General features: G+C 52.1%; 1 protein-coding gene across 3 annotated transcripts in view; it reads right to left on the bottom strand.

The window, feature by feature from the left end:
- Nucleotides 1–27170, bottom strand: part of CABLES1 (Cdk5 and Abl enzyme substrate 1) — a 105070-nt gene that overhangs the window by 14873 nt on the left and 63027 nt on the right. For 2 of the 3 annotated variants that reach the window (XM_004606120.2, XM_055126060.1), the window contains 4 exons: nt 23281–23358; nt 9724–9820; nt 8187–8343; nt 7209–7312 (listed from right to left, as the gene is read on the bottom strand). In XM_004606120.2, coding sequence (XP_004606177.2) covers nt 7209–7312; nt 8187–8343; nt 9724–9820; nt 23281–23358 — 436 coding nt within the window. The remainder of the gene's footprint in view (nt 1–7208; nt 7313–8186; nt 8344–9723; nt 9821–23280; nt 23359–27170) is intronic. The other variant, XM_055126059.1, reaches the window with a different exon arrangement.

The following is a 27170-nucleotide window of genomic DNA, read 5'->3' as shown; positions in this document are numbered from 1 at the left end:
GACATCCAGGGAATTAAAAAAAAAAAAGAACAATAACAAGAAAAATGCGTCTCAGGAAGGAAATTATATAAGCTAGGGTGGAAATAAATAGAAACTTTAAAACTCATACTAAGGAACAAAGGCAACCAGAAACTGGTTCTTTGAAAGAAAAAAACTGAATTGATAAGCCTTTAGTTAGATTCACTAAGGAACAAAGCTAACCCTAATGAAAAGACTGAGAAATAAAAGGCAAAACCACAGAACTACAAAATACTGTAAAATATCACTATGCGGGGCTGGAGGGGTGGCACAGTGGGTAGGTGCTGGCCTTGCACGCAGCTTACCAGAGTTTGGCACCCCATACGGTCCCCCGAGAATGACCAGAAGTAATTCCTGAGTGCAGAGCTAGGAATAACCCAATGGCAAACAAACAAAAATAAATAAATAGATATATGCAAACAAAATAGATAATCTAGAAGAAATGGGGATGTTTTAAGAGTCATACAACTTTTAAAGAATGAACCAGGAAGAAAGAGCTTGAACAGATATCAAAACAATAAAAGTTCCCTAAGAACAAAAGCCTTGGGTCAGATGATTTCACTAATGAATTCTACCAAATGTTCAAAGATATGATACCTAACTATCTCAAAATCTTCTGAAAAGAATTAAAGGAGAGAATATTGTCACTGTCATCCCGTTGCTCATCGATTTGTTCGAGCGGGCACCAGTAACATTTCTTATTGAGAGACTTATTGTTACTGTTTTTGGCATATCCAATACACACAGGTAGCTTGCCAGGCTCTGCTGTGCGGGCTTGATACTCTCGGTAGCTTGCCGGGCTCTCTGAGAGGGGCAGAGGAATCGAACTCCGGTCAGCCGTGTGAAAGGCGAACGCCCAACCACTGTGCTATCTAATCACATTTTACTAAGTCAACATTATACTGATGTAAAATAAGACCAAGGTAACACACACAAAAGAACACTAGTGTCCAATATCTCTGATGAACATAGATGCCAAAATACTCAGTCCAAATCTGAGCAAACTGAATCCAACATCACAACAAAAGAATCATACCATGACCACGTGGGATTTATTCCAGAAACGCAAGGATTGTTCGATACACACAAATCAATAAATAAATTACGCATCAACTAAAGAAAAGGCAAAAATCACATGATGTAGGCAGGAGAGACAGTACAGTTGGTAAGGTGTTTACCTTGCATGCGCCTGACCTGGAGTTCAATCCCTGACATCCGATATGATCCCCTGAGAACTACTAGAAGTGGTCCTACTAGAAGTAATTCCTGAGTGCAAAGCCAGGAGTAACCCCTGAGCATCACTAGGTGTGGCCTCCAAACAAACAACTGCCAAACTATCATATCAGTAGAGGTCAAAAAAGCACTTGAGAAGGTTCAACATCCATACAAAAAATTGGGAATAGGGATGAGCGTCAGCCTGGAGCACAACCTTGGCGTGCTGAAGGTCTGGCGTCTCTCCCAGGCACTGCACGATCCCGAGTCCACACCATCTGGAGTGGCCCCTGAGGTAAGAGCCGGAGCAGCTCCTGAGCACCAATACCCCAAGGGATGCTGGGAGCAACCCCTAAGCACCAAGCCGGGAGGAGGGTGTGGACCAACGACAAGACAAACCAGAAAAACTTTACTTCACTTATTGTTGGGGAAATAACAACCTATACCACAATGAGACAGCCCGTCACATTTGTGAGAATGGCCTATGTGGAAAAAAATCAGAAACAAAAATGTTGGCAAGAAAATGGGGAAAAAGCAGCTCTGGTACACTATTAATGGGAATGTAAATTGGTGCCATCTCTATGAAAAATGGCATAAAGATTCATCAAAAAACAAAAAATGGAAATTTCATATGATTCAATACAACTTTTTTTTTATTCTTTTATTGAATCACCATGTGGAAAGTTACAAAGCTTTCAGGTTTAAGTCTCAGTTATAAAATGCTCGAACACCCATCCCTTCACCAGTGCACATATTCCACCACCAAGTATCACAGTATACCTCCCCCCACCCCCCAAGATTCAATAAAACTTTCTAAGGGACTTTTCTGAAAGATGTAAACAACCAATTCTAAAGATTAAAGGCACACTTGTGCTCCTAGAGCACTGTTCACAATAGCCAAAACATGGAATCAATTCAAATATTCAATCCCTGTTGACTAAATAAGTAAGTTGTGGTAAGGAACTCAATGGAATACCAATCAGCTGTTAGTAAGATAAAGAAGTTGTCCCTTTTGAAACAACATGCATAGAACTTGAGGAAATGATGCTCATAAAAATGCCAGGAAGTAAAAAACAATTACTGGGTCGAGTCGCTCATAAGTGCATATAAAAATTCCAAGCAAACTGTTAAAATACAACAGTATTCTAGACTCTGGAAAGTATGGTTGTTTTCAGAGTGGAAAGGCGAGGGGATGGAAGGAACGGGTAGCGGGTGGTGGTGTTGGCAGGAGAAGGCCATGATGTGTGGGGATGTATGACACACACTGAGACGAAGATACCTCTGACAGTTCACTGACTTCAAATCAATCATGTAGCACTGTAGCACTGTCATCCCATTGTTCATCGATTTGCTCGAGCGAGCACCAGTAATGTCTCCATTGTGAGACTTGTTGTTACTGTTTTTGGCATATCGAATACACCACGGGTAGCTTGCCAGGCTCTGCCGTGCAGGCCGGATACTCTCAGTAGCTTGCCAGGCTCTCTGAGAGGGACGGAGGAATCAAACCCGGGTTGGCCGCGTGCAAAACAAACACCCTACCCTCTGTGCTATCGCTCCAGTCCCAAATCAATCATAAATCAATAACAATGATTGCAATTAAAATACTATATAATTCTCTCTCTTTATAAAATTCCGAATGAGCTGGAACTCATCTCTGTAGGCAGAGGTGAAAACATTAATCACCCTAAGGGGAAGAAGGGAAGGCAGGTTCGGAAAGGCAGGTGGAACTTTGTAAGGGATAAAACTGTCCTAAATATTTTGGGGGGGCTGAGGGCCACATCCCTTGGGGCTCAGATGATACTTCTGGCTCCACTCTGGGGGTCATGGGGGTCACTCCCAGAGGTGTCACGCGGTGATACATGGTGTCCAGGATGGAACCCAGGTCTCCAGCGGGCAAAGCAGATACTCAGTCTGTCAGGCCCTTTCTCTAACCTGAAATATTCTGTATTTTAACCAGAGTAGAAGCAACAGAATTCACGGAACTGTATCTTTAAAGTGCATATGGTTTTATGTAAAATGATGCCTTTTTCTGAAGAGAGGAGAGTAGGTGCAGGCTGCCACAGGGCGAAAGGATTATTTCATCACTTTCTCTGTGAAAGTCACATGAACATCTCAGACCCTGACATGCTACAGCTATAGGACACTCTAAAATAGAACAACAGCCTCTGTTCTCAGGGACTGGGCCTGGCTGGCCTCATAAAAGATCAGCCTGACTATGTACGTGTGGGGGCTAGAAAGAGGTGCAAATGCCCCGAGGCCTTGTGGGGGTCAATATTTAGGGAAGTGGGCAGCCACGTGGATTCGAGCAGGCAAGTTCCTGCAGCTTCCTTCCCTAAACTCCAAGCACAGCCGGTAGCAGGGAGCCTTGTGCAGAGCTGGGCAGGAGGGGCTCTGCAGAGGTCTGACCCCCACCTGCAGGAGACGCTTTATCAATTATGTGGGCTCACCTGGAAACAAGCACGCCAGCAAGCCAGGTCTTTCTGGACAGAGCAGCCAGACCAGCATAGGGTCCCAGGTGTGGCCACGCCCCCAAAGAAGCCTTCAGTAGTCGGGATCAAGTTACCCTATAGCTCAATCTGTCCAGCTCAGGAGTTAGTGCCTATGACCAGAGGGCAGCTCTGGTGCCTGGGGTGAGTTCCAGCAGGCCTTTTGTCAGCTGCCAGCATCTTAAACTTGTTGTATATGTGTGTGTGTGTGTGTGTGTGTGTGTGTGTGTGTGTGTGTGTGTGTGAAAGAAGACAGACAGAGGCAGAGAGGCTGTACATGATTCAGAATCATCATTAGGGTTTGATGTTCCTTATCTTGTGTGTGCATGCATGCACATATATGGAAAGGAAGAAGAGTGACTTCAATGGCTTAAAAAAATGCTGATTTTACACAAAGGCAGCCTCTTCCATCCTTCAAGATCAGATCAAGGTGCCCCCTAGCGAGCCTGGCCTGACTGTACCTTCTTGCCCTTCCAAGTTCACTTCAGTGCTGTCTCCTCGGGAGCTTTCCTTGATGACCACCTTTCACCGCCACCTCCTCGTCATCGCCTCTCATTTTTCTGAGGATCTTTCCTCATCTCCTTAACTGCCATTTGCTCGAAGCCTAACTCCTCAACTCCCCATGAGGTCAAGGAAAGCAGGGGTCTGTTGGAAGAAGCATCATACTGCATACACAGGACCTCAGTCAATATTGATGGGAAAGAAAGACTGAAACCCTCATGCAGACATCAAAGAAAGCCAGCCAGCAGACAAATCCTTCACCCTTGATCCTGCAAGTTCAATCCTGCAAGTTCGATACAAAGTTCAATGCAAGTTTGATGCAGAGAGTCCTCTAACCATGCCTGCTGCTGAAAGACAGACTCCTGGGAGCCAGCGTACGCTTATTTGACACCTGATAAACCCACCTGTCACTTAGACAAGAATGCTGAGAAGGAGAAGTCCTACAGTGGATCAAAGTTCTAACATCTGTGGCCAGAATAGAAGGGGATGTTGACCTCATGGAGCCACCCAAGAAAATATAGTTCAATAGCACTTTCATTGCTTTCAGGCCTCAGATACCTGGGCCCTATGAAAACAGGATGAGAACGCTATCCGGGTATCACAAAGAGGAATCGAAAGAGCTATGCTAGGAGTATCACGTCTCACTCAAGTGAGAGAAGGAATCCAGAGTTCCAATCTCCGTCGACGGTCAAGAATGACGGTCAAGGGATGCTGTCTCATTTGCCAAGGTGTTGAAAATCAGATGGGCCCGACACGTAATGCGATTCAGAGATGACCGTTGGACTAGAGCTGTTACCGACTGGATTCCACGGGACGTCAAAAGACCGCATGGCCACCCACCAACGAGATGGTCAGACTTCTTTGTGAAAACCCTGAATGAATGATTTGAGGCTCTTCCTGTTCCTGGAGCAAGCAGATATCACTGGGCTACACTAGCACGCGACAGGGACGAATGGCGACATTACTGGCACCCGCTCAAGCAAATCGAGGATCAACGGGATGACAAGTGATACAAGTCAAGCACTTTCATCCTTTTAGGAAAAAAATGAGTGAGCTGCAGAGCCAACATGGCAAAATGAAAAATGACCCACTTGGGGACAGAAGGCAGGAGGGCGGGAGTTGTCCTCGGAGCTTGCTCAGCATCTCGAATGCAGTCCTGGGGGGAAGAAGGCCCTGTGTGTATGGCCGTGATGTCTGCAGTGCTCAGAGAAATCATTTCAGACGGAATGGGCTGACCCTGCCCCCGCTGCCTGCCAAGAAGCAAAGCGGCCCACGCTGCTAGGGCCTGTGACAGCTGAGACACCGCACACAGTCCTCGAGCCAAGCTGGAGTCCTGACAGCCGCTGAGATGGCCAGTGGGCCCCTGGCTGCAGACGGGGAGGCTCAGAGGCCAGCAGGAAGAGCAGCTCTGGGGCTCTCGCCTCCACGCCCCACCCCCACTTCCTGTCTGTTAATGTGACTGCCTTGGCTGGACTCTCTCCAGAGCCAGCTTCCTGCCCAAGTCACTTAGTCAGTAAAGTGCACTCAGGTGAGGAACAACCCAAAGAATCTCTGTGCCTTCTGCGGCTCCTTCCTGTGTCATCACGGCAAGGGTTCCGGACATTCATTGATACTTATGACCAGCTAGCTGAGGGGAACATACTCTGCTATTGTTGTCATTGTTGTTATTATTATTATTAGGTGGGGGGGTGTTTGGGTCACACTGGCAGTGCTCAGGGCTGACCTCTGTTTCTATACTCAGGGATCACTCCTGGGACTCGGGGCGGGCCACACGAAGTGCTGGGAAGCAAATCAGGGCCAAGAGCCATAACCCACTGTATGATTTCCCTGCCTCAAACTCCGGTTTTAATTATTTAATTATTTAATTATTTATTTGGTTTTTGGGCCACACCTGGGGATGCTCAGAGCTTACTCCTGGCTGTTCTCCCAAGAATCACTCCTGGTGAGCTCGGGGGACCATCTGGGATGCTGGGGATCCAACCCAGGTTGGCCGCATGCAAGGCAAGTGCCCTACCCGCTGTGCTATCTCTCGGACCCCTCCAACTCCAGTTTTTAAAAAGAAGCAATTTATCTAAAGGACAGGGGGAGAAATTGCAACTCTGCATGACTTCCCGCCCGCCACTCCTGCCACTCCTGGGCTAGGAGCTGGGCAGGAAGGATGGGAGGATTGAGGAGGAGCAGGGGCACTTCTCAACTGAATGTCTGCCAAAAAGCGTCTTTGCAAATTCATTCTGACTCAACCTGGCAGACGAAAAAGAGCTCTGAGCTCTCTGCCAAATCACAAGGCGGCAGAGGCTGAACGTAGCTGGCACTGGCCTGAGCTCTGCCCAGTGTCTCTCTGATGTCAGCCACTTGCCAAGCTCAGGGACGAGGGAGGTGGTGCTTTAAGCATCTTAGGAGCATTTAGGTGTTTCTGGGTTCTCGGGGACTGGGTCCCCTTCTGGCTAAGGACCTAACAGAGGCTGAGCACAGACAGGCTGGCAAAGAGCCAGGGCACCAGAGGGTGGATGCTTTCGACTGTGCCAGCCTTGCTGGGAAGGCGGGGGTGGGGGTGCTGGGCCATGTCTGGTATGGGGGACCCTGTGAGGCCTGCCCTGTCCTACCTACCCCCTCCTGCTGTACCCTGCTTCTGCCCTCCCCCCGCCCCCGCCGTTCCGCTGGGGCTACAGCAGTGGGGAACGGGGATCCAGCCGAGCCCGAAACGACACCAAGGGGAATCAATCGCGCGTCTGAGAGGCGGGAGCGGGAGGGAGGCTCTGCGCTGCCTACATCTGTGCTCCACATCGGCCTCCTTCCCCTCGAGAAGGAGATTCTGTCCCCCAGAGCCCCGCACCCGTGGCTCACTGAGCAGGCGCTGGGAACCTGCAAGAGAGCTGAATCGGACTGGGCGCTGTGGAGGTGGGCGGGGGGCGCCCCCTCGGAGGGAGGGTCCCCAGCTCGGAGGCAGCCCTGAAGCAGTGGAGACTGGGAGAGCGGCCCAGGACGACTCACCATGTATGAAGGGAAGATGAGAACCCGCTTGTGCTTGCCACAAGGCCACTGGGGGTCATCCAGGAGGTTGGGGTCATAGTCCACGAGGTCTCCGAGCTCGCTACCTGCAGGACACATGCAACAGTGACCGTGAGGGACACCCCAGGCCTTCTGCATCGACGATGGCGGGAACAACAGTGGCTGGGGTCAGGTCAGAGGGCATACACACTCATGCCCTGGGTGTGTAGGGGGCGCCCCGTAGGTCTGCGCCCCGAGAAGGAACATTCAGACACTTGTGCCCTCTTACAGAATTCCACGTACTACTCCCTCCACACCTGGGAGAACACAGAGCCTGTCCGAGCAGGCCCGAGGAGATGCAGTGACAAAACAGGACCCACCAAGGCCAACTACTCAAGCTGCCGACTCACTGGCAGGCTCCAGGTCCGCCCTGCGAGACACACGTGTGGGTGTGCACACATCTGTCTGGATGCAAATGACTGCAGCCGCTGTTGAGGCTGTACATGGCAGAGGTGGCTGGAACAGGCAGGGCCTCTAGACCCAGCCTTGGGACAGGCCCAGAGAATGTCAAGCTCCTCTGGATTGTGTCAGTGGGCGGCACTCATGCAGTTACGCAAACATCTCCTCATATCTGGCCTGACGAGGGCTTCCGAGGCCCGGCTGGGAACCACAGGTCCACCCTCAGCAGCCTAGTTGGCTCCCCCCAGCCCCCACTACGACCATGACAAAAGGGCCATCACAGACTCCCACCTAAGTCTGGCCAGTTTATTTGAAGAAAAGCCCAAGTCATGAAGGGCAGAAGTGGAGAGTGGCTGAGATGGGCAGCTAGAGTGGTGGAGGGAAGCCGGGAGCCCAGCCAGGTGGAGGAGGCATTTCTCCCAGAGGAGGGAAGAGGAGGTCTGGGACTCAGCACCGCCTGCAGCTGCACTTACAGCCCTGCACCTCCCGCTGGGGGCTCCCCACCTCTTCCCTCCCAGGCACCTGTGTCAAGGCTCCCTTGGGTGCTGCTGGCGCGCCCGATGGACAGGCTGCGGTGGCTGAGGTTACGGAACTGGGAGAAGGACGAGGTGGAGTCGATGGTGTTTCTCCGGGTTCCAAAGGCATTTGTGGGTAGCAGAAACTGGGTGTAGGACACCGTCTGAGAGGGAGAGAGAGAAGCATGCAGTGACACCCCCGGCCACGGAAGGCGTGCACTCTGGCCACAGCCCCACGCCAGCCCAGATCCGAGATGCGAAACACCAAATTCGGTGTTTGGGCACAAGACCTCCAATCCCTGAACTGCCTCGCGCGTCCTTCCAACGGAGCCCACGTGGAACAGTTGGGCGAGGCAGCAGGAATGTCAGAGGGTCCGACGAGCTCCTCTGAGAGGTGCTTTGCTTTCTCACTGCGCAGGGGAAGGTTGGCTCCAAGCGGAATGAGACAGACCAAGTTCAGGCCCACAGCACAGCGAAGTGGGGATGCTGATAGCCCGAGCCATCAGCCAGCGCGGGCGCCACCCTCCAACACACCACCTGAGGCAGCAGCGACAGCTCCACCTCACGGCCAGTGTGGCTGGGGACAGGGTGCAGCTCTTTCAGCGGGGCACTTCCGGCTGCCCTAGGGGAGCACAGCTGGTATGGCGTGCCATGGCACCAGGGGATGGCACAGGGGGTGGTTACAGCCCCAAGCCTGACTCCCTCCACCTGCCAGGGGTGGGGTCTGTCTCGCTGCCTCTACTTCCCGCCCTGGCAGTATCAGCACTTTTCTTTTTTTCTTTTCCTTTGAAGGTACTGTTTTGGGGCCAGAGCAATAGCACAGCAGGTAGGACGTTTGCCTTGCATGCGGCCGACCCAGGTTCGATTCCCAGCATCCCATATGGTCCCCTGAGCACCGCCAGGAGTAATTCCTGAGTGCAGAGCCAGGAGTAACCCCTAAGCATCGCTGGGTGTGACAAGAAAAGAAAAGAAAAGAAAAGAAAAGAAAAGAAAAGAAAAGAAAAGAAAAGAAAAGAAAGGAAAAAAAAGAAAAGAAAGAAAAGAAAGCACTGTTTTTCTTTTTCCTCCGCCCCCCCATCACTTTTTTTAAATTAAAGAACTGTGATTTACAAAGTTACTGCTAGTTGAGTTTTAGGTATACAACATTTCAGCAATGACCCCACACCAGTGTCAACTTCCCTCTGCCCATGTTCCCATATTCCCTCCCCACCCCATCCCCGCCCTTCACCTTGGCAGGCCCATTACAAAGTTCCAGAGGTTGCAGCTTAGAGCTCATGTTTTCAGTGTTGTGGAGTCTGTGTTTGGGGCACATGGTCATACCCCTCCCCCAGATAACAGAGACGCGACCCAAGCCCTGATGCCTGTTCACCCATTACTTCCCATTCTCTTCTTCCCCACCTTGATTTCTTCCCTTCTCTGTCCTTCTCTCTAAATACCGGGATCAATGGTGATCTGGGCACCCCCTTCTCCTAATCTCCCCATCCAGTATGCTATATACTAGAGAAGTCAGCACCGGCTTTTCCGCAGGAGGCCAGAGACCTTACCTTCCCGTCCGCACCCAGCTCCACGCCCTCCAGGCCAATGATCTCTTTCAAGCTCACAGCACCGGCTGACTGTCGCCCTCCGTCCAACTTCAAATCCCTACAGACACCAAGGGAGGGAAAATGTGTTTGTTGGCACCCGGAAGAGCCAAGATAAAGTTTGTACGGCCGGGGACCCCACAGTAACACAGACGAAGAGAACCAAGAAGCTGGCTGCTGGGAGCTGCCTCGTCCGTCCCGCGGTGGGAGTGTCCGGGACACTCTAGATAATTCCACTCTGTCTTGCTCACTCTCCTGTTGACAAGCGACAAAGGGGGAGCCTCGGGGTGCCCGGCAGGCTCTGGCACTCGTGCATCACACACTTGCCACGCTGCACAGAGCCAGGGTTGACAAAGGCTCTTGTCCTGGTTTCTTCTTATCTTATTTGCAGGCAGTGCCAGGGATCTAACCCAGGGCCTCGTGCATGCAAGGCACATGCCTAACCACTGAGCCCCATCCCAGACCGGCCTGATGGGTCCTTGCTCATCAAAGCCAGCTCAGACCGGCTCTATTCTTGCTATGGGGCCTAGACGGAGGTGCCCAACCCTGGCCCGCTGCCTAGGCCTAAGCAAGAACAAATAAGTAATAATAAAGGAGGTGGTGGGGAGAGTGAGCAAGCGAGCAAGCGAGCGAGTGAGCGAGAGAGAAAGAGAGAGCATGCAAAAGAACTCAGAAGAGTTCCAGGGGAAGAAGGCTGGGGAAGGAGCTAAGCTTCTCCCGCCACTTCCTTTTAAGGAGAGTAAAGAGTAAGATTTTTCTGGACCAGAGAAATGGCCGGGAGGTTAAGGGACTTGCCTTACATGTGGCCATTTGGGGCCAACTCAGTTCGAATCTCCAACATAGCTTAGGGTCCCCCAAGCACCGCCAGAAAGACTCCTGAGCACTACATGCCCCCCACTTCCCCTACAGACAAACGGACAAGTGGGAGTGCCCAGAGAGAGAGGGACACTGAAGGCTCCACCCCACCTGGCCTCAGGGGCCAAGCTCCCAGAAGGACGGCCTACCACCCCTGGCTCCACTGCCTCGGCTTCACGCCGCTGGCTCCTTACCTTTGCCTTCTACCTTCCCAGCAACCACGGCTGCCGGAGGAAAGGCCTAAGGTAGGAGCAGAGGGTCCACCGCAACAGCTACCGGGAAAGCACTGGGTGCTCCTACTGAGCGGTGCTGCCCCGCAGCCCTGAAGTGGCCGTGTTCTCTGAGCTGCTGCACACCCACGGCAGCAGAGTCCCTGAAATGTGACAAGATGACTAACGAACCGAGTTTTACACTTGGCGGTGAGGGGTCACCATACAGATCAGTGCTAACTCACCAGGACTTGGCTACCACTCATTTAGAACTTGCTGGGGGCAGGGCTAGAGCGGAGAGGGTGCCAGGTAGGGCACTCGCCTTGCACGCAGCTGATCCCGATTTGATTGCTGGCACCCCATGAGCACAGAGCCAGGAGTATGCCCTGAGCATGACTAGGTGAGACTCATACATTGGTTTTCTCCATCCCCCACCAAAATAGGAAACGGCCCCTTTCCTGGAGCTGGCTGAGGGCATGCCTGATCTTTTTACTGCAAGAGAGAAGCTGCTGTTGAACAGGTTGGTGGGACTGAACTTGGGTGGGACGCGTGCGTACACACACACACACACACACACACACACACACATACACACATACACACACACACACACACACACACACACACCACGCACCTTGCCGTAGGTGCGGGTCTAAGAAAGGGGCAGCTCTCACCTGAGCTGGTTCTCTGAACAGCCTCCGCATGGTGGCTTAGAGGTTTTTGGATCTTTGGTCGAGAGACCGACATTCTTCTCTAGGTTCCTAAGCTAAGTGGTCTTCTAACATGAGACCTGAAATAGCAGTTCATTGTCTTTTTTGACCCATACAAACAGCACTTTGCACTATGTCCCCTAACTTACCCACAAGGCCTCAGGCTGAGCCGGAAGCAAACAAGAGACCAGGCCAGCTGTGCCTCAGCTGGGAACCTAAAGTGCCTGGGCATGGCATCCACTAGAACTTTGTAATGTGCCTGTCAAGTTGGGGGGGGAGGGGGGAGGGGGAGGGAAGGGCTGGAGTGGGGTGTAGGGAGGGAGTCTGGGAACACTGGTGGAGGAAAGTTGACACTGATAGTGGGATTGGTGTTGAAATATTATATGCCTAAAACTCAACTATCAATAACTTTGTGGTTCATAGTTCTTTAATCACTGTATCACTGTCATCCCGTTGTTCATTGATTTGCTCGAGCGGGCACCAGTAACGTCTCCATTATGAGACTTGCTCGTCACTGTTTTTGGTATATCGAATATGCCACAGGGAGCTTGCCAGGCTCTGCTGTGAGGGCGGAATACTCTTGGTAGCTTGCCAAACTCTCCGAGAGGGACGGAGGAATCAAACCTGGTCGGCTGCGTGCAAGGCAAACGCCCTACCCGCTATTATTTAAAAAATTATTTTAAAAAAAGGAAGAAAGGAAGGAGGAAGAGAGGGAAGGAAGGTGGGGAGGGAGGGAGGGACGGAGGGAGGGAGGAAGGAAGGGAGGGAGGGAGGGAGGGAGGAAGGAAGGAAGGGAGGGAGGGAGGGAGGGAGGGAGGGAGGGAGGGAGGAAGGAAGGAAGGAAGGAAGGAAGGAAGGAAGGAAGGAAGGAAGGAAGGAAGGAAGGAAGGAAGGAAGGAAGGGAGGAAAGAAGGGAGGGAGGAAGGAAGGAAGGAAGGAAGGAAGGAAGGAAGGAAGGAAGGAAGGAAGGAAGGAAGGAAGGAAGGAAGGAAAGAAGGGAGGGAGGAAGGAAGGAAGGAAGGAAGGAAGGAAGGAAGGAAGGAAGGAAAGAAGGGAGGGAGGAAGGAAGGAAGGAAGGAAGGAAGGAAGGAAGGAAGGAAGGAAGGAAGGGAGGGAGGGAGGGAGGGAGGGAGGGAGGGAGGGAGGGAGGGAGGGAGGGAGGGAGGAAGGAAGGAAGGAAGGAAGGAAGGAAGGAAGGAAGGAAGGAAGGAAGGAAGGAAGGAAGGAAGGAAGGAAGGAAGGAAGGAAGGAACTCTGGTGAAGTGGTTAACCTAACATGAGTCTTTACAGAACCCCAGTGAAGGCCCAGGATTGCTCAGCGGGTGAGGCATGAGCCTGGCATGTCTGAGGCTGCGAGTTGGGTCCCTGGTCTGGCGTGGGCCGCCCCCCCTCCCCGAGAGGCACCGCTACCTACGGCTCTGGTATCCCCCAGCACTATCAGATCTGCCCCCACCCCGTTCACCCCCACCCTCAGCACTGCTGATACATGATCACACAGAGACACACAGAATACTCCAGAGGGAAAAAGTGAGGCAGAAGCCCCAGCAAAGTAGTGACAAAACCTCAGTGATTGCGAAGAATCCTGGTTCTGAAGCCTCATGAAACGGGCTCTGGAAACAGAGGTGTGTGTTGGCTCCGAGGCCAGCAGGAGCTGGTGGAGAACCTGGGGCTGAACGTGATTAAAAGCAAACTCCAGTCGGACTTTTCAATTTCTTTGTAAAGCCTAGAAGATTATATTTCCCCAGAGATGTCTACAGTTCAAATATTAATTTATCTATGCCCTACCTTCTTCTAAAAATGGAACGAAGGCAAGTTCAAATACTGTATGAAGAGCCTGTCTAAAAAACTGCACATTCAGTCTTAAAGGCTGAGGCTGGGGGCAGGGAGGTGACTCAAGGGGGCGAGAGCACGTGCAAAGCATGTGGGAGTCCCAGGTCTGAGGCTGGCTCGGGCATGGTGGGAGTGACCTGCCCTCCTACCCTCCAAAAAAAATTTTAAGAAAAAAAATAGAGGGAAGAAGCAGTTGTTGAGGGGGTTGGAACGATAGCACAGCAGGTAGGGCGTTTGCCTTGCACACGGCCGACCCAGGTTTGATTCCCAGCATCCCATATGGTCCCCTGAGCACCGCCAGGAGTAATTCCTGAGTGCAGAGCCAGGAGTAACCCCTGTGCATTGCCGGGTGTGACCTAAAAAGAAAAAAAAAAGCAGTTGTAGCCTGCATGCACGTTTGGTTACCTGGAAGAAAAGCTCTCACTTGAGCAGAAGCACTCAGAAGGGGCCACAGCAAAGGGCCTGCGAGCTGCCTGGGCTCAGAGCTGGTGAGCGACACAGCTTCTCACTCCTCAGTCAAGGCTGCCACTCCTGCAGAGGCTGGAGGCAACACACACACACTGGGAGAACCGAGTACAGAGGTATTTTTCGGAGGTTCGCGACGGGGCTTCTGAGTGGACAGGGGTAGCCTGAAGCTACTGGGGAGACAAATGCATTTGTGGAACTAGCCAGGTGGCACTGAGGCCCGTATAGGAAAGAGCAGAAATACTGGCTGGATGGTCTGGGTTGGGGAATGTGAGAGCCCCTGGAGGAGGCTGCAGAATTCGGGCAGCGCTCTTTGCAGCTGAACACCGCTGCCCCCCAGCCCTGGCTCCCATCCATAGGGTGGTTGCCCGTGGTTTCACAGTTTGGGGGCATCTCGTCAGAGTAGGTGGCCCAGGGGGCACCTGGTGCCCAAAGGGGATGGCTGAGGCTGCCTCACACCACACAGCAACCGACTCCTGATAACAACTGCATCACAGGCAAAATAATCATTTGTTTCCTGATGTAAGACCCACAGGGCTGGGGCTGGAGCGATAGCACAGTGGGTAGAGCATTTGCCTTGCACGCAGCCGACCCGGGTTCGACTCCCAGCATCCCATATGGTCCCCCGAGCACCGCCAGGAGTAATTCCTGAGTGAAGAGCCAGGAGTAACCTCTGAGCATCGCCGGGTGTGACCCAAAAAGAAGAAGAAAAAAAAAAAAGACCCGCAGGGCCATGATGCATGGACCCAATCAAACAAAATTCCCTATTTGATAGCAAGAAGTTCAAGCTCAAACCCTTTTCTGAGAATTGGACAATAAATGAGCCAATATTTCCCTTAATCAAATGGGATATAAGATTTGGGGGGCTGAAGCAATAGGACAGCAGACAGGGCATTTGTGTCACATGCCAGGTGACCTCCTGCACCCCCCGTGACCCCCGCAAGCCCACGAGGAGTTATCCCTGAGCACAGAGGCAGGAGTAATCCCTAAGCACTGCCAGGTGTGCCCCCAACACCACCCCAAAAAGAGATTTTTTAAAAAGAATTTAAGATTATAATTGAACACACTGGGAAGTAGATGGAAGACGAGCACAGCACCTAATTAACTCGTCTCCAAGCCAGAGACATCCTGACCCCATCCTAGATCATTTCAGTAATGATGCTCTGAGCGATGGGCCCAGAAGGCCTGCCGGCAGCTCCAGGAGCCTGGCTTGCTCTTTAAAAGGCAACAACAGGTGGGACACTTTGATGTGTAAATAATTTTAAAGCCAATTAAATATTAAGAGGATTTCCAGATCCTTCGAATAAAAAAAAATGGAGAGATTTGCACAGAAAGCAAAGCTGGGAAAATGGATTTGGACAGGAAATCCCACTTGTGAGCTCACTTTAATTAAGGGATTACACAGCCACTGCAACTCGGGGGCACAGGCCCGCCCTGGGAGGCACTTTTCCACCTGCCATCTTGGACTGGACCTGTTTATCGGGACTGGAGAACCACCTCACCTCCCAACAGTCTGCTAGGGAAAAAATAAAAGTGGTGGCAGAGGAAAGTGGCAGGGGAAAGAGTGAAACTGAAGCAGCCTTTTCCCTTCTCACACTCAGCGCTTTAACCCACAAGCCCTCACACCCCGAGGGAGATGCGGACAACCAGGGGGCCTGAACGCAGCCTTCACCAAAATCTGTCTCAAGGCAGCTCCTATAAACAGCCGGGGACCAGCATGATTCATACATTAGATCATTCCAGAATCGGCCTCTGTGTGGGAATATGCTTGGTGTGAGGAAAGAGACACAGTTTGTGAATGTGTAATTTTCCACAAGCAGAGAGATGTTTTGGGGGAGAGTGGGTAGGGAGGAAGGGGGCGGTGGCCAGGAGCCAGGCGTTTAGACTTGCAGGCCCCAAGAATAGAAAAAGCTGCTCTCTGCCACACAACGGCCAGCCCTTAGAAAATGGACCCGAGAGCATGACCTCATCCAAACTGCTCCGATGCCAAAGGCAAAGGCCAGAAATGCCACATAGAAGCTGACAACCATTTATTCTGGCGGGGGGGGGGGGGGCTGGGGGGACTGAATGGATGGCTACACCCATCAGTGCTCAGGCGCTCTTCCTGGCTCTGAACTCAGGGCACCGTATGTGGTACAGGGCATCTGGACCAGGGTCATGCCACAGCAGCCACATGCAAGGCAAGTGCCTCACCTCCTGTACTATCTTTCTGGCCCCAACAATTTTTAAGAAGAATCCTCCTTTGAGATACTGAGGGCTCCACTGGGAAGCCATTTTCTTGGCCACATTGTCTCTGCTAACTATGGCAACATTACCAAGTGAAAACTATTCCATCAAAAGTCAGGGGTACTGGGATGGGTTTGTCCTCCCAACACAGAAACAAGAACTTTTTTTTTTTCTGTACTTGTTTTGGAGCCACATCTGACAAGTGCTCAGGGCTTACCACTGGGTCTGTGCTAAGATATCCCTCTTGCTGGACTTGGGGCACCAAATGTGGTGCCAGGGATCGAATCTGGATTGGCAGCATGCAAGGTAAGCACCCTACCCGCTACACTATCACTCCAGCCCAGAAACTTTTTTAAAAAAAATCTTTCTTTCCTTTCTTTCTTTCTTTCTTTCTTTCTTTCTTTCTTTCTTTCTTTCTTTCTTTCTTTCTTTCTTTCTTTCTTTCTTTCTTTCTTTCTCTTTCATTTTCTTTTTTTCTTTCTTTCCTTCTCTTTCTTTTCTTTCTTCCTCCTTTCTTTCTTTCTACTGAATCACCATGAGATAGAAACTTTTTTTTTTTCATGGACTTACTAGCTTGTTTAGTTTTGTTTTTCAGCCACACCCGACAGTGCTCAGGGCTTACTCCTGGCTCTGCTTAGGGGTCACTCTGTGCGCAGGGTTCCCGTGTGATGTAAGTGCCTTAAGCTCTGTTGTGTCTCTCCAGGTTCTGGCTCGGTTATTTTACATAATTCCCCAAGCACAAACTCACTGGGCCCTCTCCTTCCTTTGGGTCCACCCATGTTTACAGAGCATACCTACTGAAGTCCACGGTTAGGAAACCAGCTCTGAGACTCGCTCAGGCCCTGGGTGCAAAGCAAGCTCAGGACTGGCCCTGGGGACGAGGCTAGCTCTCTCTCACTGCCCAGTGAGCTGGGCTCCCAAGGCTCTGGGTTGGCTGTCTGGAACGTGGAATGCATTTTCCCCACTGACATGATGTTGGAAAAGGAGACAGAGCCCACACCATGCTTGTTTAGCCTGCCATACAGCCAAGCAAGCCCCACAGACAGGGAAGGGTCTGGATGACAGCAGCCAACAGGTCAGGGGCAGAAGGGGATAAAGACAAGACCTCACGGTTTCCTGGGCAGGAGCTGACCCTCTGCAACACTGTACTACTTCCTTCTCCATCTTTCTCCCAACCGCCTTTTCCTTCCGGGACTCCAAGATCTTTTCCCCTAAGCTGTTCTGCTCTCCTGTTTTGCACATTTTCTTCCCCCTCTCTACTTCTGCACCCCTAAGTTCCTTTGTAGCTCCCCAATTTCCTCCACCTGGTCGCATGCTCAGAGCGGGCCCAGTCGGTGGGGGCTCTGGCTAGAGTCTGGGAAGCCAGAGGAGAGGTGGTGGTCGCAGGGGGAGGTGTAAACGAGCTGCTAATCAAGTGGGTCTACCTACCAGAAATGCCATAATCTCACTTGCAACCCATCTGCAGGCGGAGGGTCGCCAAGCCAAACCACAGTTCCACACTGCGAAAGGGGAGGCAGTGAGTAATGTGGATAAAAGGCAAGAAGGCTCCAACAGGCGTTGGCAACTGTCAGTTAAGAGAAGAGGAGCTGGTTTTACTCTAGGACTCTTCCCAGAACACGGTGTAATTTACAAGTTTCATTTGAGAAGAGTTTGATGTTAGTTGTAGTGGAAACGATGGACAACATCTAGTCCTCTCCCCCATAACTGGCGTCCAATAGCCTGAATCTGAAAGGTGGGATCTGGCAGGACTTTTTTCTATCAGCAAGAATGATCAAAGCGATCATCTGTTCATATTCTGCACCAGCGCGGAGCCGGGGCGGGTGGAGAGAAAACACAGGAAGGGAGCAAACCCAAACGCTCATGAAGGTTGTGTTTAGGAGGGGACAAGAACGTTTCTCTCCCTTTGAGTTTGTACTGGCCATGTTTTTTCCAATAAGCGTGCTCCACTGTGGAAATAGACTCAAGAAGTGCAGATTGGAAGATGCATCCCTCAGCATTTCTAGAAACGCTCCGCTGGATAACTCATCGTTAATCAGACTGAGGTTTGCTCGTGGGGAATAGTCTGACGGCACCAACACAGAGCGCAGGGTAATATTTAATGGGTATTTAGGCTGCCTGGCTGCCTGTCTGAGCTTCCATATACCCTGTTTCACTTAATACTCGCAGAGCTCTCTACAGTGGGTGTGAGGGCTCATTTCATAGCACAGTGAGGCGGGGACGAGTGAGGCTAGCGAATCTGTCTGACAGTCAGCTCTCCCCTCCTGGCAGCCTGTGGCTCCCTGGCTTCAGTGCCCATTGGCACATCCACCCACCACAGGTCAGCTGGCAGACATGGGCGGGGACTGTGGCTTTCCTGAGGGGTCTGGAGGGATGGAGAGAAGATGGGCAGGCTTCCTCCTGCTCCCACTTTCCTGCAATATTCTCTAGTTAGCAAGTCTATTTATTGTGCTCTGCATCAAGCCAGTGATGAAAGAATGATTTCTTTGGCTTAAAAAAAGGTATGAGAAACCACAGGACCGCGTGTCTGCGATTCCCTTTTAGCTTTCAAAGCCCCTCCTTAGAGAGGTGCGTGCCTCGGCCATCACTACTGCTGTGACCTGGCCTTTCCTGGGGACCCCCGTGTGCGTACTGTCGAACATTTGAGTTTGGGACGCCCCAAGGCAAAGTGGCAATGGCCGACATCCTTCCTCCTCCTCGGGATGGCTTCTTCCCACGGAGCTCAGCCCAGCGGCTGGTGGGCAAGGGCCATGATCACTGGGACTCTGGACTCAAGGGCTGGGATTCCGAATGGCCTGATCTCGGCCAGCAGCAGCCTTTGTCTGAGCCTGAGCTCGGGGCCCTCCTCTCCCCAGCACGTGAACCCGGTAAACAAGCATTGCCACGAAAGGGATGCAAACCTCGGTGAGCACCACAGCCAGAGAAAGTGTGTGCCATGGCCTGGCACTGCAAGAGCCCCGGTGACTGCAAGAACCAACTCGATGACCACTGGCCCCACAGTGAGGGGGGAATCAAAAATAAGAGACAGCAGGCAAGGTACATAGAATTTAAAATAGGAGCCATCACTTGACAGGCTTAGGCAATGGTGGACTCTTGGTGGTAGGGGGAGGGCGGGCGGGGAGGGTGGTGGGTGTTGACACGAGAGAAAATTTGAATTCAGTTCAGGAGCAGTTCAGACGGTTGAGGGGAAGAGTCAGTCTCTGAAATGCTGCACTAAAGACAGAAGCCCCAAAGGCAAAGGGAACCTTTGCGATCAGAGGGACTACAGGCATCTTGCTAAGGCCAGGAAGGCCAGGAGGAGAAGGAGGAGGAAGGGCACAGCTGGGTTTCTGCGGGGCAGTGGTGGTACCGCTGGTTCAGGAGCTCGGCTGGGGGTTCTGGCTGAATCCAGAGTCCAGGGCTTTTCGGTCTGGCCAGAAACTGGCTTCTTTCAGGAGAGTTCCTGGGGAGGAAGTGGGCTCTCCGGGCTCCGACACATCCACCCTCCCCGGCCTGCTCCTGGCAAGCAGTCTTTCTCACCCCTGCCCCAACAACCCTCAGGATCTTGTGTTCCCCAAGCAGAAGAGATGACAGAATGCACAAATGCATGCAAACAAGAATGAATGAGGGGCCAGAGAGACAGTACAGTAGGAAGACGGCAGGAAGAGCACTTGCCTTGCGTGTGGCCAACCCTGATTCAATCCCCGGCACCCCCTATGCATCCCAGAATTCTGCCAGGAATGAGCCCTGAGCACAGAGCCAGGAAGAAGCCCTGAGCATCGTCGGGAGTGCCCCCCCACCAAATGAGTGAATGAAATGACCCAATGTAAAATTTCTTCTAGGATGGGCAGTTCTGCTCTGATCAAGTGCTGTTAGAAGTCAAAATTAGCGTTCAGCTGCATTTCAGGGCAAGAAGAAAGCTTTGGGGTCAGGGTGGAGCATGGGGGTGGGGTGACGAGGAGGCGAGAAAGAGACTCAGAAGCTCCGGCACAGCTGAGAGGCCAGAAAACACAAGGGCAAAGAGAGGGGGACACTTTCCCCAGTAAAGGAGGTTCAAGTAGCCCAGGCTTATGAATCTGTTTTGAGAACTTTCTTGAGACGACACCGGCCATGCACACCATCGGCTGTGGCAGGAGATATGCCCTTGTCTGGAGGAATCCAGCGCCTGTGGTCCGGTCCACAGATGGAAGTGCCACGGAAACACTCGGGCCTGCTGGTGACATCCCCTGAGCCACCGTGGGGCTGCCAGTCCTCCAGTCCTCTCTGCCCCCAGAGCTCAATGACCTGTGTCTTGGCAGCAGAGAGCTTTAGCAGGACAGTAAAGAAAAGCTCTACCATGGGGAGGCATGAATCAGTAAACATAGAAGGTTGCTGAAAACATACACATGTATGAAACGTAGTAGTATATAGATTTTTTTTTGAAGGAAATTTTTGTTTCCCTGTTTAGTAAAATACAAATGATGATGAATGGAAACTTTGCATAAACAGGATGTCCGTTCATTTAAAATTAGAAAGAACAGAACATTTCTTAATCCTGCTGCTAAATAAATGACAATATTTTGAATTCTCCTAATGACTTGTGAGCAGCCCTCCGAAGAGACTGCTGCAGGACTGGGCATGCGCCTTTCTCAGTGGGACGTCAGGAAGATTGCAGTTCTGTGCTTCCCAACAGCAAGCCCACTCCGGGTAGGGGCTTGCCGGTCCAGCATGAGCCGGAGTCTGCTCCTGCCTCAGGGAGAAGGCCTGTGCAGTGTATCCCGCCCGCATGGCAGAGCCTGGCAAGCTACCCGTGGCGTATTCGGTATGCCAAAAACAGTAACAAGACTCACAATGGAGACATTACTGGTGCCCGCTCAAGGAAAAATCGATGAACAATGGGACGACAGTGCTATTGGAACCAGAGCGATAGTATAGAGGGTGGAGTGATGGGGCAGACCCAGGTTAATCCCCCACATTCTACATGGTCCCCTGAGTACCACAAGGAGTAATTCCTGAGTGTAGAGCCAGGAGTAAGTCCCAAGCGCTGCTGGGTATTGCCCCCCAAAAAACAAAAAGATACTCATACTCTTAGCTGTGCAAACGAGACCATGGCCATCAGACCAAGGACAGAAGTGGCCCAGCCATAGGCTGCTTAATGGCAGCTAGTTAGGGGGGTTCTTCACCGCCTACATCATCAGGGGTGAAGAGGCAAAGCTGGAGGATACAGGCCATTCTTGCAGAGACCACTGTCCCCGATACTGGCTGAAGCTTCTGGAACATGTGCCGATGACCCGTGCCCCCCAAGACCACTGCAGACACGCAGACACATCTAGTAAACCAGCTGAGGCTCCTGGGTTCTCCAGAATAACTCCCACACCTCATCTGCTTCTGGAGGTTCAGGGTCCCCGACCAGCTGGGGCCACCTATTTCTCTGTGCACCAGGGCTGTGCAGGACCGTGCACCCACTCCCTGTCTGGGTGGACCCCAGTCAGCCTCGGAGGCACTTGTAGGCACCAGCAGGAGTGGTCCCCGGGCACAGAGCCAGGAGTGATCTCTGAGTACAGTCTCGTGTGCACCCCCTGCCCCCAAATAAATAAGAATAAATGAATGGGACAGAGCTAAGTGCAGAGTAAGTCCACCACAAAGGCCAGTAGGGAAGCCGGGACAACCAGTAAGGGAGGCCAGCCTCAGTGCAGTGCAATGACGATTCAGACCCCAGGGTGCACCTATAGGCAAGCCACACACTCACCCAGAATCTTGACTCCCAACTCATCTAAGATGAAGGGAAGAGCCTTCTGGGTCCCACCAGGGCTGAGGGCCCTGTTCAGCCGTGGGCAACTGGACGAGACACCAGCATCTCAGTAAGACCAAGTCCAGAATAATCTCAGGACCAACCACACCAACAGCTAGAACTTATTTTCTTATCTGGGGTCATACCCAGCAGTGCCCAGGGTCTATTCCTGATTTATCGTTTGGGGGGTCTCTCCTTGTGGTGTTCAGGGGGCCATGTGGTGCCAGCATCCGACAGATATCTCCCTAGACCACTCAAATTTGGCGGAGGGAGCCAAACTGGTGGTACTTAGGGGCCACCAGAGCTGTGCCCTGCAGTGTTTGGGATGCCTTGTGGGCTGGGATCAAACCCAGGACCTTTCTCTTTCTGCTCTATCCTCACTCTATGCCTGGCCTCACAATTTTCTAAGATGCCAACTTGGCAAGGTTTGTGTGTGTGTGTGTGTGTGTGTGTGTGTGTGTGTGTGTGTGTTGGTTTCTGAGTCACACCTGATGGGGTCTAACCCCAGCTTGGGGGAGCATGTGGTAATGGGGATTGAACCTGGGCCTCCTGTATACAAATAAATGACAATATTTTGAGCCCTTGAGGCTCGTTCCTCGGTCTTGCAAGGTTACCTGAAGGAACAGATAAGGAAGAAGATTCAGTCTCACAGAGGTTCAACAGACACTAAGATGATCAATGTTCTTTAAGGCTCATGTTCAAGAAACGACTGACTCTGGATTCCGTGTGCCGAGATGGTCCCTTTGTGCCCAGGGAGCTAGTAAGAACCATGGAGGCCTGAAAGGCCGGACGCTAATGGGTCTAGAGGGAAGGGGACTTTCATGGCGAGCGGGGCGGACGGAGAAGGGCGAGTGGATGTGGAACTGGCTCGTGCCTCTGTGTGGGGAACCAGCAGATGCCCCAAGGACCAGAGACATCCCAGCCTTGAGTCTGCAGAGACGAGTCCAGCCCGCCTGGGGCCCCTGTGCCCACGGCAGTGAAGCGCCCTCAACACCAGCTCCCTGGGGACGCGGGAGCCTCACTTACCCGCATCCTTCAGAGCTGGGGAGGGGCACGCGGTGGCGCAAGGCGAGTGGCCCTGGGCCCGGAGCTTGTGCATCAGTTTCCAGGCCCAGTCCCCGAGGTCCGGAGGCAGCGGGAGGGTCCCGTGGTTTGTCGCCTCTTTTCCTGACCTACCTTTCTCCACATGTCGCCCAGGCCCCACAGAGAGGCAGGCGCCACATTGCTCTGGCTTTACGAGCATGGGCGGAGGTGACAGAATGGCACGCGGAGCAACAGCAGGGACTGCGAGGTGGGGAGGCGCACACACCACACAGAAGCTCCCGGTCTGAGAAGAAAGCGGCACGCGGCTTTTTTTCTTTAAGTCTCGCAGAGACAGAATGGGCAGTGCCAAAGCAAGGCGAGTTCTTGGAGGAGGCAAGGAGAGCCATGCGAAGCAGTTCCCCCCGGAGAGCTCCAAAGCAAGCATGCATATACATACCCAACCTGGGCACTGTCGCCATACGGCAGCACGGAAAATATACTACAGAAGGATCTTCTGCCACTGATAAGGACTATTCTAAAAAATAAAAGAAAGAAAAGGAAAAAAAAGAACAAACAAACTAAATGCAAAGGCTCTTCAATGAAAAAAGAACCAAACTTGACAGCAATTTAGCATTCACGGAATTCGCAGCGGTTTCTGCTGGCTCCTGCCACCTCCTCTAGACAGATGGTAGTTTGCGCTTCGTGCAGAATGCAACCTCGGTGCAGGAGAAGGCTGCTGCGGCTCCAGACCCAATGCTGGCACGTGAGACCCCAGCGAGGGGCTGCAAGGAGCCCGCAGCCCCTTGTCCCATGGGAGCTGTCGGCCGTGGGAGCACATGCAGGGCGAGCAGGCAGGGCCGGGAGTCGGGTGCCCGGGGCTGAGCGCACAGCCATGCCACACGGAAACCACCAGTTTCTACTCTTTAATGAACACTGAGGCGCGGGATGCCAGCAGCCCTGGGCAGCAGAGGCTCTCGCATGCCGGCAGGATGGTCAGGGGTTGGGCTCGTTCTGATGTGCTGGCAGGGTGCTAGGTTCTGAGAATAAATTCAGGGGACAATTACATAACCAGCCTTAGCCTCGATCCCTGCTATAAAGATACCCCTGGAAACAGCACTACGTGTTGCTCTTATGCAATCAAAGGCCATTTAGAAAACATTAAAAAAAAAAAAAAAGAAAGAAAGAAAAAAAAACCCAACTCTCAAAAAAAATACTTATCCAGGCATCTGAGAATAACGTCTGCCAGTGAGAATTGCTAAAGAAAAAACAAAATGGAGAAATGCATGGAGATTAAAAAAAAATTATTTTTTAGCAGAATGACAATACAAATCAGATCTGGAGCTTACTGGCATTTTGGTAAGTTTTACTTCAGTAATTATGTAAAAATTTGGGGGAAACAAACAAACAACTGCCTACAGCAAGGTGTGGGCTGTCTGGACTCCTCTAATGGGGCTTGCTCCCAGGCTCCATTGCATGGCCTTGGGCAAGCTTTTTTCTGGATCTTTCTGCCTCTCAGGCCTCCACACCGATGACATTTCCCTCTGCCCTGGACTGATCATTCATGCTTAAGGACCTTCTCGGGAAATGCTGTAACCCAGTGAACGGAGGGACTGAGGGGGCTGGAGAGACAGTACGGCAGGTAGGGCGCTTGCCTTTCGAGCAGCTAGCTCCGGGTCAGTCCTGGCACCACATATGGGGGCCCCCACTCGCCCCCCACGCCCCAGCTCCACCAGATGTGATCCTGAGAGCAGAGCCCTCAGCACCACCAGGTGTAGCCCAACCAGTGACTACATTAAGAAACAGAAAAGGAACTTGCGGCACTCCCCCTTCATGCAAACAGACAGCCCTCCTGGCTCACGCCTCTGTCCTGCCTGCGGCACCTTGCCAGGCACCAGGTGAACTCATACACATTCCTCAGAAACTAGCTCCACAGTCACCTCCCGGGAACCATTTCCTCCGTCTTGGCTCAGTTACTAGTCCCGTTTCTGGAGCCACCTCCACATTTTATTTCCACTTCCAGGGACTGGCTTCGCGGTGCCTGCACCGCCTACAGGGCACCAGGATGGTGCTGGTGGCTCAGCCCTCGGCCATTCTTGCCAGACTGCCTGTCCCACCGCGACTTCCGGTCCACAGCTGAGGCACGGCCCACTCTCGGAGCACAGAATGGGATGACTGTCTCTCTCACCGGCATGTTATAGAGCAAAGGTGTCTGAGACTGCCAAGAAAACAGGCGCAACCAGAGGGAGGGAGGGAGGGTGTGTGTGTGTGTGTGTGTGTGTGTGTGTGTGTGTGTGTGTGTGTGTGTGTGAGAGAGAGAGAGAGAGAGAGAGGAAAGAGATGGGTGTGTGCACCTATTGTGTGTATAAGGCAGAAACATTAATACTATTCTGAATTCTCATACGGCAATAACATTTTAATTTTTTAATATTACAGGAAGGTTGGGGATGGAGAGATAGTACAGCATGTAAGCTGCTTGCTTCGAGTGTGGCTGACCTGGGTTGACCCCCCCCCCCCCCCCCCGTAACCCATATGGTTCCCCAAGCACTTCCAGGAGTGATCCCTGAGTACAGAGTCAATAGTAAGCACGAGCACCACAGGATGTGGCCCACCCCCACCCCCCAGTGCCCCCCAAAGAGGCAAGTCTGCTGGTGCGTTTGAATAGGCAGCCATGCACTACTTAGACACTACGTCTGCCTTTCTCCAAATTTTCTGCGCTGGCTTCCAGGTCTCTGGGCTGGTCACGGAGGGGCCAGAAGGACCAATCTCCACAGTGAACACATCAGCACACAGGTCTCCCATATTCGCCACCGCCCCCCACCCTCTGCAGCCTGGTTCCTTTCATAGGGGAGGACAGAGGGAACACACCTACCCCACCATCACCCTTGCCTTCCACCCAGGAGCAAATCTGAAACAACTCCCGTCACTTGGCTTTCACAGTTTTCTAAAACACAGAGGGAGGAGCGTGTTGAACAATGCCACTGGCTTAGCATGGAACATTTTCTTCATTCCTCAGTGCTAACGTGGCCTTCCTTCCCCAGCACCCCGTCTGCTTGGACATTTGAACTAGACGGAGAAAACAAAGGAATATAAATGCATGCAAAAGACAAGTATTCTTCCCAAAGTTACAACCACAAGAAGCCTGTGGGCAATGGGTAGCTCTGTTCTGTGCACTGAGAAAAACCTGCTAACCCAATACTAAATTAAACTTGGTGGCTGCCAGGATGGACTGTCATCCAAATCCCGGGGGGGCGGAGGGGGCTGTCTGCTTGTTGTTATGGTGTAGACAGAGGGGAGCTCTGATCTTCTGGCCCTTTCCTTCCATTCTTGAGTCTGATCTTGCCTGGGACTCCTACTTTCTACAGGAATTGCAGGTAGAATTCCGAGCAAGACCAATGCTGTCTCTACAACAGGTTTGCAGCTGTTTGGGCCCCCCAAAGCTTAAAAGACCCAGGGAAGCACCCTGCAACCGAACCCACATGTCATTCAACGTCATGCTGGGATCCAGAAAGGATAAGTGGCCTTGGCCAGGGTGGTGAGCGAGGGTCTCTGTTTCCTGCATGCGCAGTGTTGAGAGGTGAGGCCACAACCCCTGACCCCATGTCCAGAACCAGGAGGATGCATGTGGATCAGCTTTGCTCTGTGTGAGCATGGGGCTGTGTCCACCATGGAGATGTTGCCAAAGAGATTCTGTATTCGTGCAAGAATTCGGCAGCCAGGGACAAAGAGAAGACAGCCAGACGGCATTTCCAATGGGCTCCAGAAAATGGATCTTCTCCATCCACGCCTTCGTCTCTGACCACTACGGCAAGCTTCTTTCACGCCCCAGTGGTTTGCCCAAAATCCACATGATTTTCCCCATCTTTGATGTGTGACACATGAGCCCAGAAGACCAGAAGGCATGCCACAAAAGACTGTGACTTCAAAGGAGGAATTAAGTCGTCCTGGGCGAGGGATCTTTAAGGAACGAATGATCACATTCCTAGGCAAACAGCTGCCAGAGGGGGCAAAGAGAGAAGCTCCCCAAGGGTGGGCCTGGCAAAGGGCGAGCCTCTCTCCCTCTGGAGAGTCCCAAACCCTTCCAAGAAACCCTGAGATACTCCACACTGTCTGACCTACCCAAGAGCTGGATCTCCCTGCTCATCTGCCTGTGGGTTGCTTTCACGCAATCTGCAGCAAACCACTCAGTCCGCTGGAGGACAGAACCGGATCAGGCAACATCCAATGCCTCCAGACGTTTCTCTCTTATGCCAACGACTGGCTGCTAGATCTATTTAATTCGTTTATTTGATTTTAGGTTTGGGGGCCACAACCGGCAGTGTCAGGGCTACTGCTGACTCTGGGTTAGGG

This window comes from Sorex araneus, chromosome 2 (assembly GCF_027595985.1).
Source record: "Sorex araneus isolate mSorAra2 chromosome 2, mSorAra2.pri, whole genome shotgun sequence".
Taxonomy (NCBI): Eukaryota; Metazoa; Chordata; class Mammalia; order Eulipotyphla; family Soricidae; genus Sorex; species Sorex araneus.
Note: the sequence above shows the minus strand (reverse complement) of the source record. Positions and strands in the feature narration are given on the sequence as shown.